This window comes from Lucilia sericata, unplaced genomic scaffold (genome assembly GCF_015586225.1).
Source record: "Lucilia sericata isolate MDLA Ls3-8-SP2 unplaced genomic scaffold, ASM1558622v1 Contig001138F_arrow, whole genome shotgun sequence".
In the NCBI taxonomy this organism is placed as follows: Eukaryota; Metazoa; Arthropoda; class Insecta; order Diptera; family Calliphoridae; genus Lucilia; species Lucilia sericata.
The window spans coordinates 48,069-68,565 of NW_023995109.1; the positions used below are offsets into that span (position 1 = coordinate 48,069).

The 20,497-nt window shown below is 31.0% G+C and overlaps 1 protein-coding gene across 5 annotated transcripts in view; it reads right to left on the minus strand.

Annotated features, from left to right (window-relative positions):
• LOC119610198 (uncharacterized protein CG43867) overlaps nucleotides 1-20,497 on the minus strand; it is a 66,449-nt gene that overhangs the window by 6,114 nt on the left and 39,838 nt on the right. The window contains exons 2-8 of one of the 5 annotated variants that reach the window (XM_037965318.1): nucleotides 13,542-14,750; nucleotides 11,443-11,680; nucleotides 4,527-4,900; nucleotides 4,042-4,464; nucleotides 3,687-3,966; nucleotides 3,175-3,287; nucleotides 2,894-3,103 (exon numbers count right to left, since the gene is read on the minus strand). In XM_037965318.1, the coding sequence (XP_037821246.1) occupies nucleotides 2,894-3,103; nucleotides 3,175-3,287; nucleotides 3,687-3,966; nucleotides 4,042-4,464; nucleotides 4,527-4,900; nucleotides 11,443-11,680; nucleotides 13,542-14,750 (2,847 nt within the window). Of the gene's footprint in view, nucleotides 1-2,893; nucleotides 3,104-3,174; nucleotides 3,288-3,686; nucleotides 3,970-4,041; nucleotides 4,465-4,526; nucleotides 4,901-11,442; nucleotides 11,681-13,541; nucleotides 14,751-20,497 lie in introns of all 5 variants that reach the window. The other 4 variants (XM_037965317.1, XM_037965319.1, XM_037965321.1 and 1 more) reach the window with 4 other exon arrangements.

Consider the following 20,497-nt stretch of genomic DNA (forward strand, 5'->3'; position numbering starts at 1 on the left):
ATAGTTTCAAAAACAGTTTTTTAAACAAAATGTGGTAAAGACAAGTGTTAACAGTAAATTTTTTTTTGTAAAAGTGTTAGTTAATTATTAAAAAACTAAGAGCTAAATATTTAAGTTTTAATAAAAAGTTTTGAACATTTTTTAAAATTTAAAATTTTTTAAAAAAAATTTTGAAATTTTCTTTAAATTTTCATATTCAAAACTCTTTAGTTTTGTTATTTAAGTTAATTTAACATGCATTACTAAACTACTTATAATGTACAAAAAAAAATAAAATATTGATTTTTTCAATATTTATTTTAAAAGCTGTTCAAAAGCTTTATGTAATAAAAGCAAAGCCAAAGTTTACCAAAAAAATATTTAAAGTTTAAGAAAAATTAAAAAAAAATTCTTTTCTATGGATCTTTTTCCATAGAAAATTTTATCACAATCTAATGATATTTTTTATTGAAAATTTCATTAGAAACTAATGATCTTTTCTCTAGAAAATTTCACCACAATCCAATGATCTTTTCCATAAAAAAATTTCATTACAATCTAACGATCTTTTTTATAGAAAATTTAATCACAAGCTAATGATCTTTTTCCATACAAAATTGCATTGGAATCTAAAGATCTTTTTCATAGAAAATTTCATTAAAATCTAATAATCTTTTCTCTAAAAAATTTCATTACAATCTACTGTTCTTTTACATAGAAAATTTCATTACAATCTAATGATATTTTCCATATTAAATTTCATTACAATCGAATGATCTTTTCCATACAAAATTTCATTAGAATCTAATGATCTTTTCCATACAAAATTTCGGTAGAATCTAGTGATCTTTTCTATAAAAAATTTCATCATAATTTAATGATCTTTTCTATAAAAAATTTCATCATAATTTAATGATCTTTTCTATATAAAATTTCATTAGAATCTAGACATATTTTCTGTACAAAATTTCTTTAAAATTTAGTGATCTTTTCGATTAAAAATTTTACCACAATCTATTAATCTTTTCCATACAAAATTTCTTTAGAATCTAATGATCTTTTCTGTTGAAAATTTCATCACAATCTAATGATCTTTTCCATAAAAATTTTTCATTAGAATCTAATGATCTTTTCTGTAGAAAATTTCACCATAATCTAGTGATCTTTTCTTTAGAAACTTTTCATTAGCATCTAATGATCTTCCCTATGTAACGGATCACCACAATGATCTATACAAAAAATCACCAAAATATGATGATCTTTTCTATATAAAGGATCGCCAAAATGTAATGTTATTTTTAATGTAAAATATCATCACATCTGCTGATCTTTTCTATAAGATTACGACAACCTGAAAATATTTTCTTTGAAAAAGATCACAATCTGTAATATTTTCTATAAAAAATATCTCCATAATGTGATGATCATTTCTATTTAAAAGGTCACTCCAAATGTAATAATGATTTTTACGTAAAGGATCCCCATAATGTGATGATCTTTTCTGTATAAAAGATCACTAGAAAATTATGATCTTTCTGTATAAAAGATCATGTTCTTGTTATGTAAGAGATCACCGCAATGTGATGACCTTGTCTATATAAAAAATCATCACCATGTGATAATCATTTCTGTGTAAAAGATCACCAAAATATGATGATCTTTTCTGTACAAAAGATCACTATAAGATGTTAATCTTTCTATATAAAAGATCATCAAAAAATACAAAATTATGATCTTGTTATATAAAAGATCACCAAAATATGATGATCTCCTCTATATAAAAGATTACTACAATGTGATGATATTTTTATGAAAGAGATCACCACAATGTGATAAACTTCTCTATATAAAAGATCATCACAATGTGATAATCATTTCTGTGTAAAAGATTCCCACAATGTGATGATCTTATCTGTATAAAAGATCACTACAAAATGATGATCTTTCTATATTAAAGATAAGCAAAATATGATGATTTTTCTATATTAAAGATCAGCAAAATATGATGATCTTCTCTATATAAAGATCACTACAATGTGATGCTCTTTTTATGTAAGAGTTCACCACAATGTTATGAACTTTTCTATATAAAGGATCATCACCATGTGATAATCATTTCTGTGTAAAAGATCGCCATAATGTGATGATGTTCTCTAAGTAAAAGATCAGCAGAATCTGATATTTTTCTCTATAGAAAATTTCACTATGTTGTACTGATCTCTCTATTGTAAATTTCATCCCATTATGGCGATATTTTCTATAGAGACATTTTTCAGATTGTAGTGAACTTTTCAAAAGAAAATTTCACCAGATTTCACCAGATTGTAGTGACCTTTTTCTAGAATAAAAAAGTGAGTGTCAAGTCTACAATGAAGTAATCTTTTTTATGTGGAAAATCGCCACAATGTGATCTATTCTATGTAAAATATCACCACGATCTTATAATTTTTTTCTATAGAAAATTTCACCATATTGTGAGATCTTTTCTATAGTAAATTTTATCCACTTGTAATGATCTTTTACATAGAAACTTTCTCTACAATCTACAGGAAATTGTACCAGATTTTGGTGATCTTTTTAAAATAAAATTTTACTAGATTCAGAAAATTGTTTCTATAGAAAAGTAAAAAGTGGAAGTCAAGTCCTTATATCCTCTATTATTTACAATTAAGTGCCGTTAGAGAGTCTCAGATATTTACAGAGATATTGTCTTTTATCTCCCTCTCTCTCTCTTTAATCTCTTATTTTTCTACAACTAAAAAATTCTCTAAAAATATAATATGGATTAGTGTATTAGATATTAAAACTAAATGAACTAAATTTCCAACTAAAACTCTAAAAACTAAACTAAAAAAATGGTAAAAACTAAATGAACTAAAATAAAAAAAAGCACTTTGCAACTTAAAAAACTTACGCGCGTTTGCTTGCCCAGTTTCTTGTTTACCTGGACGCCAACACTAAGTTTTTGGCCCGTATGTCTAGAGGTTTGTTTAATCAAAATACAAATCATTTCCGATTGTAATTCGGGCATATCCAAACAATGTTGTAAAGCATTTTGTGCCAAGACCACATGATAATCAATACCCGGTTGATTCACAGCAACGGACATAAAGAGTTGTATGCTCTGGAAAGGGAAAAGGTATCAATAAAATTAATATGTTTTTATAGAAAGAATTAGATTTATATAGAAAATACCTTGAATAGTTTAATGGCTTCTGGATGCATGGGTTCGGTGTGTAGAGTTGTCAAAGGAGCAGAAATAGTATCTTTGGTATGCAGCAATATGGGATGACGCCAAATCACACAATCTAATAAGAAAGGAACATTTTAGTTATTTAATTTCTGTAGATCTTTTCTATAGAAAATTTCACCAGATTGTGGAGATCTTTTCAATGGAAATTTTCACCAAATTTTGGTGATCTTTTCTATATAAAATTTCATCATATTTTGTTGATCTTTCCTATAGGAAATTGATCATTTCTATTGAAAATTTAATCAGATTGTAGTGATCTTTTCTAAAGAAAAGTTTCACCAGTTTGTGTTGATCATTCCATAGAAAATTTCTCCAGATTGTATTGATCTTTCCTATAGAAAAGGTCACCATATTGTGGTGATCATATCACCATATTGTGGTGATCTTTTCTATAGAAAACTTCACCAGTTTGTAGTGATCTTTTCTAAAAAAAAAAATCTAAAATAAAACTCACTAGGATCTCCATCTGTTTCCATTAACTTCTGCACCAATTGTTCATATTGAGAGCCAGCACTGGGTCCACCACCTGATACCACTGTCAAATGATACAACCAATTATCACGTTCCGCCTTGCCGGGTAATATCAAATAAGTAGGACCCTGATGAGCCGGATAGATGGCCACTGTTAAATGGGCCTGACTTTGAGGATCTTCTCTTTCCTCGGAATCAGAATCGGAAACATGTTCCACTTCTTCAACTCGGGCATCACGCATATTAATCTGACCCAAAGGATTCTGCTTTTGGTTTTATAAAAAAATAAAAAAAGGAATTATAGTTCCATTATGGGGATAAAAAATCAATATGCTTACAGTTTCATTGGGGGCCTTGAAGTACAAAAACATTTTGCCCAACAAAACACACCAGCATTTTTTGGCATGACCATTCTTGACCTTGGTAACCCAACCCTGTAATGTGGGCTTTTGATCATCTCTACTCAACAGCAATTTTGTGGCATTTCTTCTTTGCACATTTTGTAAAACCCTGATCCAATCATCCATGGTGGCATTGGAATCAGCAGTTAAATAGTATACTTTTTTACCGGTATCAATTTCAAAGGTGGAAGCTCCCTCCGCTTTATTAATGCGACATACTTCATCCAATAAAATCTGGCCTTGGGGTTTGCGATTGACATCATGCTGGCTCTTCCAGTAGGTGAGAGAGCCATTCTTTAAAACAAACCAACGTTTGCGCCAAGTCTTTAATTTGCCACCCAGCTTAGCTAAATGGCCAGCCTAGGTTCAAACACATAATTAGATATATAACTCTAATAAATGTCCCTTTAACTTCTACTTACCTTTTCCAATGACTCCAATTTCTTACTGGGTGAATCCACATACGATTGACGCATTAATAGTGAGGGCATGCTAGCATCCATGGGACAAGTGGATTCCGATACCGCATCGGGGGGCAGAGCATAATCATCGGAGAGGCCTGATTCAAATGAAATATCTGAAATTACTGTGCCACGCATAGGATGGTGAGGGACACGTAGATGATGATTGTTGGCAGACGAAAGCCTATGATATTGTGCTGGATTGGTTTGTGATGGTGATTTATGAAGATTCGGATTAGAGTTAGTGTGTAAATGTGTTTGATAGTGTGTATAGGGCAGGGGCATGGTATGGTGATTAAATTCATTATGAGACGTTTGTTGATGCAGATGATTTACTAGATATTGTGTTAAAATGGAGATTTAGGTTTTTTTTTATCGGTTGGGAATGAGTGTGTGAAGTGACATGCATTTGTGTAGGTGAATAATGGATTTGTTTTGGTGGGTTTAATGTAAAAATTTAAATAGTTTTTGTTTAGTATTTTGGTTTATATTATTAAATTGTCAAGGAGTTAAGGGCATTGGAGTTAAACTTAGCAAAATGCAGGTTTTAAACCAGGAATAAAATTAAAAAAACTTCATGCGTAAAATAAAAACAAAAACAAATCAAATTCTCTCCAAAGTAGCATCAGTTTGTCCTGATCTTTACTATGAAATGATCATGAAAAATACAATAATTTTGTGATGATATTTACTATAGAAAATATCATAATTTTGTGAGGACCTTTGCTATAAAAAGTCCAACTAGAAGAACTAGAACAGAACTAGAACAGAACTAGAACAGAACTAGAATAGAACTAGAACAGAACTAGAACGGAACTAGAACAGAACTAGAACAGAACTAGAACAGAACTAGAACAGAACTAGAACAAAACTAGAACAGAACTAGAACAGAACTAGAACAGAACTAGAACAGAACTAGAACAGAACTAGAACAGAACTAGAACAGAACTAGAACAGAACTAGAACAGAACTAGAACAGAACTAGAACAGAACTAGAACAGAACTAGAACAGAACTAGAACAGAACTAGAACAGAACTAGAACAGAACTAGAACTAGAACAGAACTAGAACAGAACTAGAACAGAACTAGAACAGAACTAGAACAGAACTAGAACAGAACTAGAACAGAACTAGAACAGAACTAGAACAGAACTAGAACAGAACTAGAACAGAACTAGAACAGAACTAGAACAGAACTAGAACAGAACTAGAACAGAACTAGAACAGAACTAGAACAGAACTAGAACAGAACTAGAACAGAACTAGAACAGAACTAGAACAGAACTAGAACAGAACTAGAACAGAACTAGAACAGAACTAGAACAGAACTAGAACAGAACTAGAACAGAACTAGAACAGAACTAGAACAGAACTAGAACAGAACTAGAACAGAACTAGAACAGAACTAGAACAGAACTAGAACAGAACTAGAACAGAACTAGAACAGAACTAGAACAGAACTAGACAGACTAGAACAGAACTAGAACAGAACTAGAACAGAACTAGAACAGAACTAGAACAGAACTAGAACAGAACTAGAACAGAACTAGAACAGAACTAGAACAGAACTAGAACAGAACTAGAACAGAACTAGAACAGAACTAGAACAGAACACAGTGGGACAGAATGGAAATTTTTTGGAAATAAATCTGGCATTTCTAAACGGCTGATCCGATCGGGATAAAATTTGGCGTGAGCGTAGCCAAGGAGTATTCGAGTTTAAGTTTTGAAGATGAACCCTGCAGATGCCCCAGGGACGGCGCTGTGGCGGCTCAAAGTAGGGTACCTACGACATGTAAAATTTTTAAACTCGTGCCATTTTTTTGTTTTTCACCCAAATACAAAGATTTTTATATTTTGTGAAAGCGCTCGACGAGATCTTGAAAAAACATGCTTGGACATACTACTTATCTCTTATAATATCCGAGTTATAGGCATTTAAAAATTTAGTGATACAAAATTTACCATACCTTGGTCCGCCTTTTTTTGAATACCGGGCGTAATTTTGGACCAAATGGACTCAATTTTTTCTTGTTAGTTAGACAACAAAATTTCCAATAATATACAAAAAATTTCAGATCAATATCGTTTACAGATCCAAAAATATACGTTTTTTAATTTAAAAATTCAAAAATTTTTAGATTTTTGGCGTTTTTTTGCCAAAAATGTGTCTTAACTCTTTTATTAATAAAATAAAATTTTTATTAAGAACATATAACAATTTTATAGTTTTCTAAAAGGTATCTTTACGCAGAACGCTTTGGCGTAAAAAACTAGTCCTATTTTTTGAAAATGTTGCCACTGCGTCCTTCCGAATATGACCTATTTTTTATCAAAACTTCAACTTTGGGCGACATGTTCTAAAATCCCAAAGCTGGGATCAGAAAACTGAAAGCAGTTTTGGAAACCTCAATATGTTTTCTATTTACTCCAAAAGTATTTTCCCAGCCCTGAAAGAAATGTGGACCCTATGGGCAAAAAAATAAAAAATCCCATTTTTGGGATTTTCATTCCTATTTTTGGGAATTGCGGGATGCCCTTTGACCTTTTCAATTTGTTTTTGTATATTCTTATTTGAAATGACAAATTTAACAAGCGTTGAAAATTTCATTGAGTTTTGTTCATAAATAAAGATTTTGTCATATATTACATATTTGTTTAATTTCTAAAACTATGATTTATATCAAAATTTTAATAGGATCGCAGATAGCTACAACAATTTAGTCCATATTTATCCCTTAATATAATTTTTTAGTTAGATATGGAAATTCTCGACCCTTTACAAAAAATTTCAAGCCAATATCTCAATTACATTCAAAAATATGTTCATTTAAACCTGTGTCCTTTAATTTCATCTTTTTCATATTTTAGTATTAAGTATGACAGAACATACATTTGGTGTTGAATAAAATATTTGGACAATTTTTAAAAATTATTTAGTTAATTATTTTATTATAATATTGTATATTAAATAAAAAAAATTATAATTTTATTATGAGCCACGCACAACAACACCTAAATCACCCCACACAAATTACCTTTCCCGCCCACCGAAATATAAAACACAATTTAATACAATATCATCAGTTAGTATAATAGCTTTTTTTATTTGAACTGTTTATCTTAAACATAATACAATTAATTCTTACAACCTACTTATATAGTTAATTCCTAACACTACTTATTTTCTATAAAATAATCTGTCATATCGGTATACATATCCAGAAGGTAATATAAGTCCTTTAAATCTTCCTTGTTTTGAGATGATAGAGTTTCATAACAAATCCATCTTTTTCGCATAGTTGAAAGAACAGGATCAGAAGATAGAAGTAAACTATTAAAAATATCTTCATTCTGTGATTGCCTGGAGCATTTTCTTGAGCTGAATAGTTGAACATGCTTAAAATCTCGATTCCTCGCTTCCTGGGCTTCTTCTGTTAACTCTCCAAGTGGAAGAATATTCGATTCAATTATTATTTGACCATGACACAATACTTTGTGTACTGTTGGTGTTAGTTCCCTCCATGGATACAGAGATACAAGTAATTTAGAAATTTCAGATATGTATTCCCCAAATTGATTTTCATTAATTTTATGTTTACTATTCAGTGCCATTAAAATAGTTTTAACTCTTCGAAGCAACTCCTTGTCGATTCCAGTTATTTTTGAAGTAATTTCAAAATCACGAAAAAACCTTCTCGACGTATTACCGTCATTTGTACTACCGTAACTTGAAAGTGGTTTGTCGATGTTTAATCCCATCTGAACTTTAAATTCTTCTTGTATTCTGCTTTTTTCCGCAGCTCTCAGTTCTTTCAATTCTTCATTATTTTTTGTTGATTTAGTAGGATTGTTTTTTTTTTTTTTTCCTGGATCGCCTTGTATGATGGTAATATATTGTGTCCTTTTTCATGCAGAGCTTTTCTTTTTCCTCTTCAGTAAAATTTGATTATGATGTTGGAGTTGGTATACTTTCCACAATTCGCTTAAGTCGTTTTGGTGATGCATTAGGAAGAATAGTTGCAATATGTACGACATCCATATGTTGGTTTTCCTTTTTCAGCATTTCGTTAAATGTATCAGCAATTTCCTCATTTGAGATTGAAAAAAGTTTTTGTGTGACCCTCTTTTTTTTTACCTTGAACATAAGTCTTCGTATGACTTGCAAGGCGCTCCTATTGATGTGTTGTAAGTTGAGATTTCCGTAGTAGTTTCCATCCAACTACAAAATTTTAATCGAAATTTCTTTTGATTTCCATCCACAGACTTACTTTTTACATCAAAAAGTTTTAAAAAGTTTTCAATTTTTGATATGCCTGTTTTGTCTACTTTTCTACTATATGTAGTTTTTATATAATTTGAAATGTCTTCAATTCTTTCTGGCCCTTTTGAAGATATACTCCATAAAACGGAACACAACTCTTCGTACTTTAATTTAATCTTCATTGTAGATTTATTAAATATGGTACTTAAAATCTGAGAAGTTTACTTATATACCAATTCTTGTCATTTCCGATACAGGTATTCCAAAGTAAAAAATTACGAATTGTCTACCTATTAACATTTAGGACTATATTACTATAACCTGTAATTCAGTCATTGATATTTCTTATTAGTGAATGAATCGAAATTATCATTACCTGTACATTTTTACCTACATGATCATAAACGAAACAGAACGAAATGATCTGTCGAAAAAATTGAGGTAAAAAATAGTTATAAATTTTTGAAAATTTAAGCATAATAGGACCTTTCAATTATAAGGATAAGCAAACAAATAGAAAATAGGTAAAGAGATAAGATTTAAATATGTTCTGTCATACTTAATACTAAAATATGAAAAAGATGAAATTAAAGGACACAGGTTTAAAATGAACATATTTTTGAATGTAATTGAGATATTGGCTTGAAATTTTTTGTAAAGGGTCGAGAATTTCCATATCTAACTAAAAAATGATATTAAGGGATAAGTATGGACTAAATTGTTGTAGCTATCTGCGATCCTATTAAAATGTTGATATAAATCATAGTTTTAGAAATTAAACAAATATGTAATATATGACAAAATCTTTATTTATGAACAAAACTCAATGAAATTTTCAACGCTTGTTAAATTTGTCATTTCAAATAAGAATATGCAAAAAAAAAAATTGAAAAGGTCAAAGGGCATCCCGCAATTCCCAAAAATAGGAATGAAAATCCCAAAAATGGAATTTTTTACTTTTTTGCCCATAGGGTCCACATTTCTTTCAGGGCTGGGAAAATACTTTTGGAGTAAATAGAAAACATATTGAGGTTTCCAAAACTGCTTTCAGTTTTCTGATCCCAGCTTTGGGATTTTAGAACATGTCGCCCAAAGTTGAAGTTTTGATAAAAAATAGGTCATATTCGGAAGGACGCAGTGGCAACATTTTCAAAAAATAGGACAAGTTTTTTACGCCAAAGCGTTCTGCGTAAAGATACCTTTTAGAAAACTATAAAATTGTTATATGTTCTTAATAAAAAATTTATTTTATTAATAAAAGAGTTAAGACACATTTTTGGCAAAAAAACGCCAAAAATCTAAAATTTTTTGAATTTTTAAATTAAAAAACGCATATTTTTGGATCTGTAAACGATTGTAAATTGAGTCCATTTGGTCCAAAATTACGCCCGGTATTCAAAAAAAGGCGGACCAAGGTATGGTAAATTTTGTATCACTAAATTTTTAAATGCCTATAACTCGGATATTATAAGAGATAAGTAGTATGTCCAAGCATGTTTTTTCAAGATCTCGTCGAGCGCTTTCACAAAATATAAAAATCTTTGTATTTGGGTGAAAAACAAAAAAATGGCACGAGTTTAAAAATTTTACATGTCGTAGGTACCCTACTTTGAGCCGCCACAGCGCCGTCCCTGGGGCATCTGCAGGGTTCATCTTCAAAACTTAAACTCGAATACTCCTTGGCTACGCTCACGCCAAATTTTATCCCGATCGGATCAGCCGTTTAGAAATGCCAGATTTATTTCCAAAAAATTTCCATTCTGCCCCACTGTGCAGAACTAGAACAGAACTAGAACAGAACAGAACTAGAACAGAACTAGAACAGAACTAGAACAGAACTAGAACAGAACTAGAACAGAACTAGAACAGAACTAGAACAGAACTAGAACAGAACTAGAACAGAACTAGGGCAGAACTAGATCAGAACTAGAACAGAACTAGAACAGAAATAGAACAGAACTAGAACAGAACTAGAACAGAACTAAACAGAACTAGAACAGAACTAGAACAGAAGTAGAACAGAACTAGAACAGAACTAGAACAGAACTAGAACAGAACTAGAACAGAACTAGAACAGAACTAGAACAGAACTAGAACAGAACTAGAACAGAACTAGAACAGAACTAGAACAGAACTAGAACAGAACTAGAACAGAACAGAACAGAACTAGAACAGAACTAGAACAGAACTAGAACGGAACTAGAACAGAAATAGAAAAGAACTATATCAGTTTTTTAATTTTGTGATGATCTTTGCTATAGAAAAGGTCCACATTTTATGATGATCAATTACGATCGGTCTAATAGTTGGTCATTTAATAAAAAATTCCATATCTACTTTAACTAAATAATAAATAATATGAATAAAAAAAATAATTTTTAACGGAATTTTCGGGGTAGGATTTCAACATTTTGGGAGGATTTTAGTGTTAGTGTTTTTGTTTAGTTGTTACCATTTCCAAATTTTACGTATATCGGATTTCATTACAAGGGGTCTTTGTTAATCTACCAACAATTCATTAACTACGCATTCAATAGAAAAGGAGATAGAGTTGTTTTGTACAGAAAAAGGAGAAGGGTGCTGTGTTTTTGGATTGGTCTTGTGCAAACATACCTCTTGGTTTAGTATTTTTAGGACTTTCCGAACCGCTACGTTTAGCGGGACTTAAGGATGACGAAGTTTTACAACTTTTTGAAGGACTGGAAGCACTACCGGATGTTGAAGTCTCTGTATTATCGGTACTTGAAGAGTTGTGTGAATTGTGGGTGAGCATAACGGCATGATCTTCACCATCGCTGGAATCATCGCTAGAGTCGCCGGTAAAGGGCATGGAACGTATTTGAGAAGCGCGCTGTAAAGAAAAAAAAGAAATTTTTGTGAAAAATATTGAGTTTATTTGTTATTATAATGATTATTACTCTGCGCCAAGAAATATTCTATAAATTTTAAATCCTAGCCTACTTTTAGGCATTTTAAACAGTTTTCTATAAATTTTAAATTTCCTTTTCATGCAGCTGTTATATTTTAATAGAAAGGCACTTTGTCAGAAACATTATCGGGAACTTTAACATTTACTTTTTAAGTTTAACCTTTTAACAACTTTAAAACAATATTTCTTGCCTATTTTTAGGCTATTTAATAAATTTTATTAATCAATAATTTCTATATTTGGTTCAATCTATTGTTATTTCTATAAATTGTAAAATTACAACTTGATTTCTTTGGAAATCATAAAAATATGTGGCATATTTTTAGGTTGTTAAACTTTTTTTTTTAATTTTAAATTCTGTTTTATTTTTGGAATAAAACAACGTACTTTCCATCAACCTAAAAATCATTTATAATGTAAAGCATATATTTTTAGCAGCATAAACATGTTCTCTCTTAATATATACATATATATGACAGCAAAACGTGCTGTTTTGTTTAACATCATTTTTTAAAGCATACTTGAGGGTGTTGTAAATAACAAAACAAGCATAGCATACAGACAACAACATTAAGAAAAAGTTTGAAATAAATTTTGAAAACAAAACAAAACCAAACAAATTTTAATAGTGTTTTAAAAAATACATATATTTAGTGTTGCCTAATTTGGGGAGCATTAAAAAAGTTGTTACTATGAACCGTGGCCAGTTATTGAAGGAATTTTTATAGAAAATGTTGATATTTTGATTGCTAAATAACCTCGTATTTGTTATCCTTACTACAAAATCGATCACGATGAAACGATCATATTTTCATTAATAAAGTTCGTCACAAAATACTGATATTTTCTATAGTAAATTTCATCACAAAATTATGTTTTTTTCTCTAATAGAGATCAACTCAAAATTATGATCTTTTCAGTAGTAAAGATCAACACTAAATGATGATCATTTTGGTAGTAAAGATCATCACAAATGATCGTATTGGTGGCACAGATCGTCATAAAGTGACGATTCTTTCGGTAGCAAAGATCATCATAAAGTGATGATCGTTCTGGTAGCAAAGATCATCATAAAGTGATGATCTTTTCTATAGTAAATATATTCAAAGAAGGATGATCTCTTCTATAGTAAAGATCGTTTCAAAATTATCATTGTTGCTAAAGATCATCACAAAATGATGAATTGTGTTGGTAGTAAAGATCATCACAAAATGGTAATCATAAAGTGATGATCTTTTCTGTAGTAAATATCATCAAAAAGGATGATCTCTTCTATAGATCGTTTAATGTTCAAATGATGATCGTTTTAGTAACAAAGATCATCATAAAGTGATGATCATTTTGGTAGCAAAGATCATCATAAATCGATGATCTTTTCTATATAGTAAAGTATATAGTAAAGATCATTGTTGCTATAGAAAAAATCATAACAAAATAATGATATTTTCTTTAGTAAAGAAATCTTATGATCTTTTCTAAAGTAATATCATTAGAATCTGATATATGATTCATTTTTTAATGAAGAGTTCATGATTATTTCTAAAGTATGATTCATAAGAATCTAATGATATTTTCTAAAGCAAGATTCGTCAGCATCTGATGATATTTCCCAAAGAACGATTCATTAGAAACTGATGATCTTTCCTACAAAAGATTCATCATACGGCGAGGAGGTTTTCTAAAGAAAATTCATCAAAATCATATGACATTTTCTAAAGAAAGATCGCCATTATCTGATGGTTCATTCTGAACCTTTGCTTCCCTTATAATCAAGTCTACTTACCCCTTTAACTGTTGCATAAACGGGCACTGATATATCACAGAAACCTCCACTGGCCGTCTGCTGTTGCCTTGTAGGCAGTTGAGGTGTTAAGGGCGTTGTGGTGCCCTCATTCAGAGAAGCGGGCGTATGACGACCCTGGTGACCTCCCGTATTATTTAAGGTATTAGAGTGACTATTTGCTGCACTAGTAGTAGATTCCTGAATATCGGGTGGGGGAGGTGGTGGCTGAGAATGTCTATCTAAAGTGCCACCATTCTCGGAGGCTCCTGCCAAACCATCGTTGGCAACTTGATAGATTTTAGCCTCCCAAGAGGGGAAACGATGTAGAGGGGGCGTGGGGGGTCTAGGAACCCCACCCATTTCACTGGTGGTGGTGGTAGTACTCGAATTACCACCACTAGCCATTAAAGCTGGATTATTCTTCATCCAGGCTGGCATTTTCTCACAGGAGGGGGTATAGATTTCAGCATAATCATGAGCCGTATCGGTATCAGAACTATCGGGACGACCATTCTTAACCGAAGCCGCCTGTTTTGATATGCTAGCCAGAGGCGCTAACTGTAGACCATCTACAGCCGCCACTAGATTACGTTCCAACTCTGTAGGCTCCATGGATAGATTTCTTCTATGCTGATGATGAGGATAAGAGGCAGTTAGGGGACGATTTATGATTTCTTGGGTATCTAAACTTTCGCTACGTCTACGATTCTCTTTGGAGGCGGCAAAATCTTGCACATCCAAACTTAAACTATTTCTAACGGGACCTATAACACTATGTCTATTCGATTGATTGGCTATATAGTTTTTTAATAATTCCAACTGTTGATTGCACTTTTGATTTTGTTCTCTCAATAATTGATTTTGTTCTTCGAGGTCGCGTAGTTTATTGTTGACCCACTCTTTGATTTTGGCCGCTTTGGCTTCGATTTGTTTGGCGTCTTGCAAACGCAATTGACGTTGTTCTTCGACTTGGTATTCCAAAGAATTTATAGTTTTTTCAGCATCTGGAAGACTTGAGGATAATTGTTGTTGTTGTTGCTGTTGACTGGCAGTTAAAGTTGTTGAATTGGCTGGAGTTTGTTGCTGAGCTTGTTGTGTTGATTGCTGCTGCTGTTGTTGGCCTTGATGATTCGATGAGCTGTTGTTGGTGTTGGCTGTGGTTGGTGGAGGTTTTGGCCATTCACTCAACCTTTGTTCCATAGCCCGCACCTAAATGAAGCGAAAAACAAATAAAAATAATCCAGATTAATATAAATGTCTAAAAGTAGACTTCAGTTTTTAGTTTATCAACAGCCTAGAGATATGCTAAGCCTTTGTTATAATGTAATACAATAGTAAACTAATCATTTAACTTTAAAACTTTACAAATAATTATAATTTGTTTCTTACAGCCTAAAATTAGGCTGCTATTCTTATATTTGTATTTTAGCCTAAAATTATGCTGCATTTCTTACCAAAACTGGTAAATTGTTTTGTTAAATATTACAAATAACTATAATTTGTATATTTAAATCTAAAATTATGCTTCATGTGTAACTCAACCCCAAAATTATACTTTATTTTATATTTCACTTATAGTAGCCTTAGTATATGCTTTATTTTTTAAACCTTTAAGTATTTCTCTGTTAAAATATCTACAACATATTTAAAATTCCTTTATTATTCAAAATTCCCGTATCGTATCAAATAAAATATTCATACATTTTTAGCTGCGCCACCTCAGACACGCTCAAGTCCTAATGTCTTTTTTTCAACGGAAACAAAAAACTTTGCATTTCCGTTACTCCTTAAAAAAGCAACAAATTCTCGCCTAACAACTTAGCTAGACGTCTGTTAAAAGAACTGAATTAAGTTCTTATAAAAATTGCTTTACTTTCAATGTTACTTTTTCATTGTTAAAACAAAAAGTAATGTATACTTTTAGGAGGCAAAAAAAGTAATTAAACAGTTCGCGTGTTTGCTAAGACTGCGTGCATTAGGAAAATATATTTTTCTCTTTACAATGTTTATGCAGCTGTTGGGGGAATGAGATTTTTTTCTTGATATTTTAAGTTTTTGAAAAGTTTTTCTTTCACAAAAAAATATTTACTTCTTTTGTTATCTGTATTGTTAGTAATTATCGCATTATCCTTTTAAAAATCCTTGGATGAAAAACTCAAGTCTCAAAATTAAGTTAGAAACAAAGATAAGAAACATTTATGGTTTTCCTTTCCGCAAAACAAAAAGTTTTTAATAATTCCCGCATGTAGTAATAGAAAGATCAACAAGAAAAGAAAGGAAAACTAAAAAGGAGACCAAATGGATGCAGGAATTAAAAGAGAATCAGATTTTGAATATGGCGCCTAAAAGTATGCTACAAGACTAATAAACATTGACTAGATTGTAGTTTATACTAGGGTCTACTGCACTAGAACAGAACTAGAACAGAACCAGAACAGAACTAGAACAGAACTAGAACAGAACTAGAACAGAACTAGAACAGAACTAGAACAAAACTAGAACAGAACTAGAACATAACTAGCACATAACTAGAAGAAAACTAGAACAGAACTAGAACAGAACTAGAACAGAACTAGAACAGAACTAGAACTGAACTAGAACTGAACTAGAACAGAACTAGAACAGAACTAGAACAGAACTAGAACAGAACTGGAACAGAACTAGAACAGAACTAGAACAGAACTAGAACAGAACTAGAACAGAACTAGAACAGAACTAGAACAGAACTAGAACTAGAACAGAACTAGAACAGAACTAGAACTAGAACAGAACTAGAACAGAACTAGAACAGAACTAAAACAGAACTAGAACAGAACTAGAACAGAACAGAACTGGAACAGAACTGGAACAGAACTGGAACAGAACTAGAACTAGAACAGAACTAGAACAGAACTAGAACAGAACTAGAACAGAACTAGAACAGAACTAGAACAGAACTAGAACAGAACTAGAACAGAACTAGAACAGAACTAGAACAGAACTAGAACAGAACTAGAACAGAACTAGAACAGAACTAGAACAGAACTAGAACAGAACTAGAACAGAACTAGAACAGAACTAGAACAGAACAGAACTAGAACTAGAACAGAACTAGAACAGAACTAGAACAGAACTAGAACAGAACTAGAACAGAACTAGAACAGAACTAGAACAGAACTAGAACAGAACTAGAACAGAACTAGAACAGAACTAGAACAGAACTAGAACAGAACTAGAACAGAACTAGAACAGAACTAGAACAGAACTAGAACAGAACTAGAACAGAACTAGAACAGAACTAGAACAGAACTAGAACAGAACTAGAACAGAACTGAACTAGAACTGAACTAGTCCACTTTATAGTCTGGGTTGTAGTCTTGTTTACATTTTAGTTTATAGTCTAGTCTATAGTCGGGCAGCAGACTATATTATAGTTCAGACTATACAATACATAAAAAGCCTTGAAAAAAGCTTTGTATTGGTCACCTTTTTAAATGTAAAAAAAGTGTTTTTTTTTCTCCTCTTTAGTAAAACATTAATTATGGCCAAATTAACCATGAATAATTCTTGGCATGTTTAGAAAAACACCAAGCGCAAACCGTCTTAATTACAAGCTTAAACAGCAAAACCTCTACATATACATTTGTTAGGAGTACATATTTTTTGCCCAGTAAAGTATGCAGTGTTTTTTTGGTAATTTACTAGAAAAAAACGCAAAATGTGAAGCAAAAAATATATACATTTTAAAACACCATAAAAAGTTGCTGTAGAAGCGAAAAAACAGCAAAAAAAGAAATAAAATAGGAAAATATAATAGAAATTACTTGGCACCTAGAAATAGGCAACAAAATATGTGAAAATGGTAAAAAAAATAACAAAAAATGTATAAGAATTAGTTACAAAATATGCAATTGTTTTGTTTTTCTTTTGCACCTTTAGATATGCTTTATAAATTTATTGTTATAATTTTTGATGTCGTTTTTTCTTAGCCCCTTTGTATAGACTTTTAAAAATTATTTTATTATAATTTTCTGTTCATTTATTTCTTAGTTTTCTTCAACCTTTTCTTTACAATTTCCTAAAATGTCATACTAAATTTCTTGTTTAACATCTAGTTGACACTTTAATAAATTTCCATTTGTTACCCCAGCATTGCAGCCTTTGTGTATGCAATATATTTGTTAACTTAAAAACGCATTGGCTTAAGGATAGCTTGTGAATTCATTCTCACCATAAAATTTTAAATTTTGTAGCTGAATTCTTAGGAATACATAAATTTTGATTTTTATATGACAAGCTAAAAACATGTTTTACTATTCAGCCTGTCAGTTAGACTATAAAATTTGTTTTAAAGCTAAGATTTTATGGTTGCTGTAAAACATAGAAGAAATAGGGTCAGTGGTGTTAATAAATATTAAAGCAGTTAATGGAGATTTTTGTGTTAAAAGAAAGAAATTTGAAAAGAAATGTTGAATTGCATATTAAATAATGCAGCCTACTTTTAGGGGGAAATTGTATATTGCATATTTAAAGTAATTTGTGGTATCTTTTTAGGTTTCTTCTTAATAGAAAGGTTTTAAAATTAGATCTGGCAATAGATTAGGCTCCATTTCTTGAACTATATTGTAGTCCAGCCTATAGTTTGGACCTCTAAGTTCTAAAAATTTAAATTTTAAATCCTCAAACTCAAAACCTTTTGGTCTCAAATAAAATTCTATTAAAAACTTTTATCTTTAAAGTTTTTAATTTTCTATTTATTTTTTTTCACTTCAACGCTTTTTCTTCGTAAAACTTAAAACTCTTAAGAACATTTCTGTTCAACAAACTGCATAAAATATGCAATACATTTTACTCGTAACTTGATTATATATGCCACCTTATAGTATGCTTTATTTTAAGCAATTTTTTTTGCTAAAAAACTTGTCTTCACAAAACACAAAAAGTTTTTAATGAAAAAAACATAAGATATTGAACAAAACATCTTACAAAAAAGGTTTTTGTCTTTACTTTTAGCCTAATAGTTAGGCTATTAATTTTCTATAGACAAAAAACTTTTCCTAAACTTATGTTAATGTGTTCAAAGTTTTGCTTCTTAATAAAACGTTTTAGTAATTTTTATATAAAAAAACTAAACCTAAAAAGCCACAAACTTTTTGTTTAAATATCATAGCATATTTTTATGCATAAATTATTTGAAATCTATGGTGGTTGACTTTTAAATCAAGACGCCAGCAAAAAGTACAAAACCCTGTTTTGTGTTAACTGTCTAGCCAATTTTATGGAGTTTCACAATTGTTTTCAGTTTAAAAAGAAACGCAGCCAATGTAAGTGTCTTGTTGTTTTTTTGTTATGTAGCATAGTTTTTGGCTCTTAACTTAGCACATTCCTAATTGTGTTTTCTATAAAAAAATATGTGTAAAAAATTTTACATTACAAGCACTATAAATATTGCTATTGACAATTCTTAACAATGATTTTGTTATTTATTATGTCTGGGGAGATTTAACACGATGACATGCATACTTTACGGAGAATTTATGTAAATTTTCTATGCATAGTTTACTTAAAGGATTTAATGCGATTAAAAACTATTGCCAGGGAGAAAATACAAAATAAAATAGTAATAATTCAGTAGGGTAGCCCTCAGTTTACTGAACTATAGACTATAGTCTGAATAATAGCCTAGATTGATTTAGTCTAGTCTATAGTCTAGTCTATAGTCTAGTCTATAGTCTAATCTATAGTCTAGTCTATAGTATAGTCTATAGTCTAATCTATAGTCTAGTCTATAGTCAAGTCTATAGTCTAGTCTATAGTCTAGTCTATAGTCTAGTCTATAGTCTAGTCTATAGTCTAGTCTATAGTCTAGTCTATAGTCTAGTCTATAGTCTAGTCTATAGTCTAGTCTATAGTCTAGTCTATAGTCTAGTCTATAGTCTAGTCTATAGTCTAGTCTAGTCTATAGTCTAGTCTATAGTCTAGTCTATAGTCTAGTCTATAGTCTAGTCTATAGTCTAGTCTATAGTCTAGTCTATAGTCTAGTCTATAGTCTAGTATATAGTCTAGTCTATAGTTAGTCTATAGTCTAGTCTATAGTCTAGTCTATAGTCTAGTCTATAGTCTAGTCTATAGTCTAGTCTATAGTCTAGTCTATAGTCTAGTCTATAGTCTAGTCTATAGTCAGTCTATAGTCTGTCTATAGTCTAGTCTATAGTCTAGTCTAGTCTAGTCTATAGTCTAGTCTATAGTCTAGTCTATAGTCTAGTCTATAGTCTAGTCTATAGTCTAGTCTATAGTCTAGTCTATAGTCTAGTCTATAGTCTAGTCTATAGTCTAGTCTATAGTCTAGTCTATAGTCTAGTCTATAGTCTAAGTCTATAGTCTGGTCTATAGTCTAGTCTATAGTCTAGTCTATAGTCTAGTCTATAGTCTCGTCTATAGTTAGTCTATATTCTAGTCTATAGTCTAGTCTATAGTCTAGTCTATAGTCTAAGTCTATAGTCTAGTCTATAGTCTAGTCTATAGTCTAGTCTTATAGTCTAGTCTATAGTCTAGTCTATAGTCTAGTCTATAGTCTAGTCTATAGTCTAGTCTATAGTCTAGTCTATAGTCTAGTCTATAGTCTAGTCTATAGTCTAGTCTATAGTCTAGTCTATAGTCTAGTCTATAGTCTAGTCTATAGTCTAGTCTATAGTCTAGTCTATAGTCTAGTCTATAGTCTAGTCTATAGTCTAGTCTATAGTCTAGTCTATAGTCTAGTCTATAGTCTAGTCTATAGTCTAGTCTATAGTCTAGTCTATAGTCTAGTCTATAGTCTAGTCTATAGTCTAGTCTATAGTCTAGTCTATAGTCTAGTCTATAGTCTAGTCTATAGTCTAGTCTATAGTCTAGTCTATAGTCTAGTCTATAGTCTAGTCTATAGTCTAGTCATAGTCTAGTCCATAGTCTAGTCTATAGTCTAGTCTATAGTCTAGTCT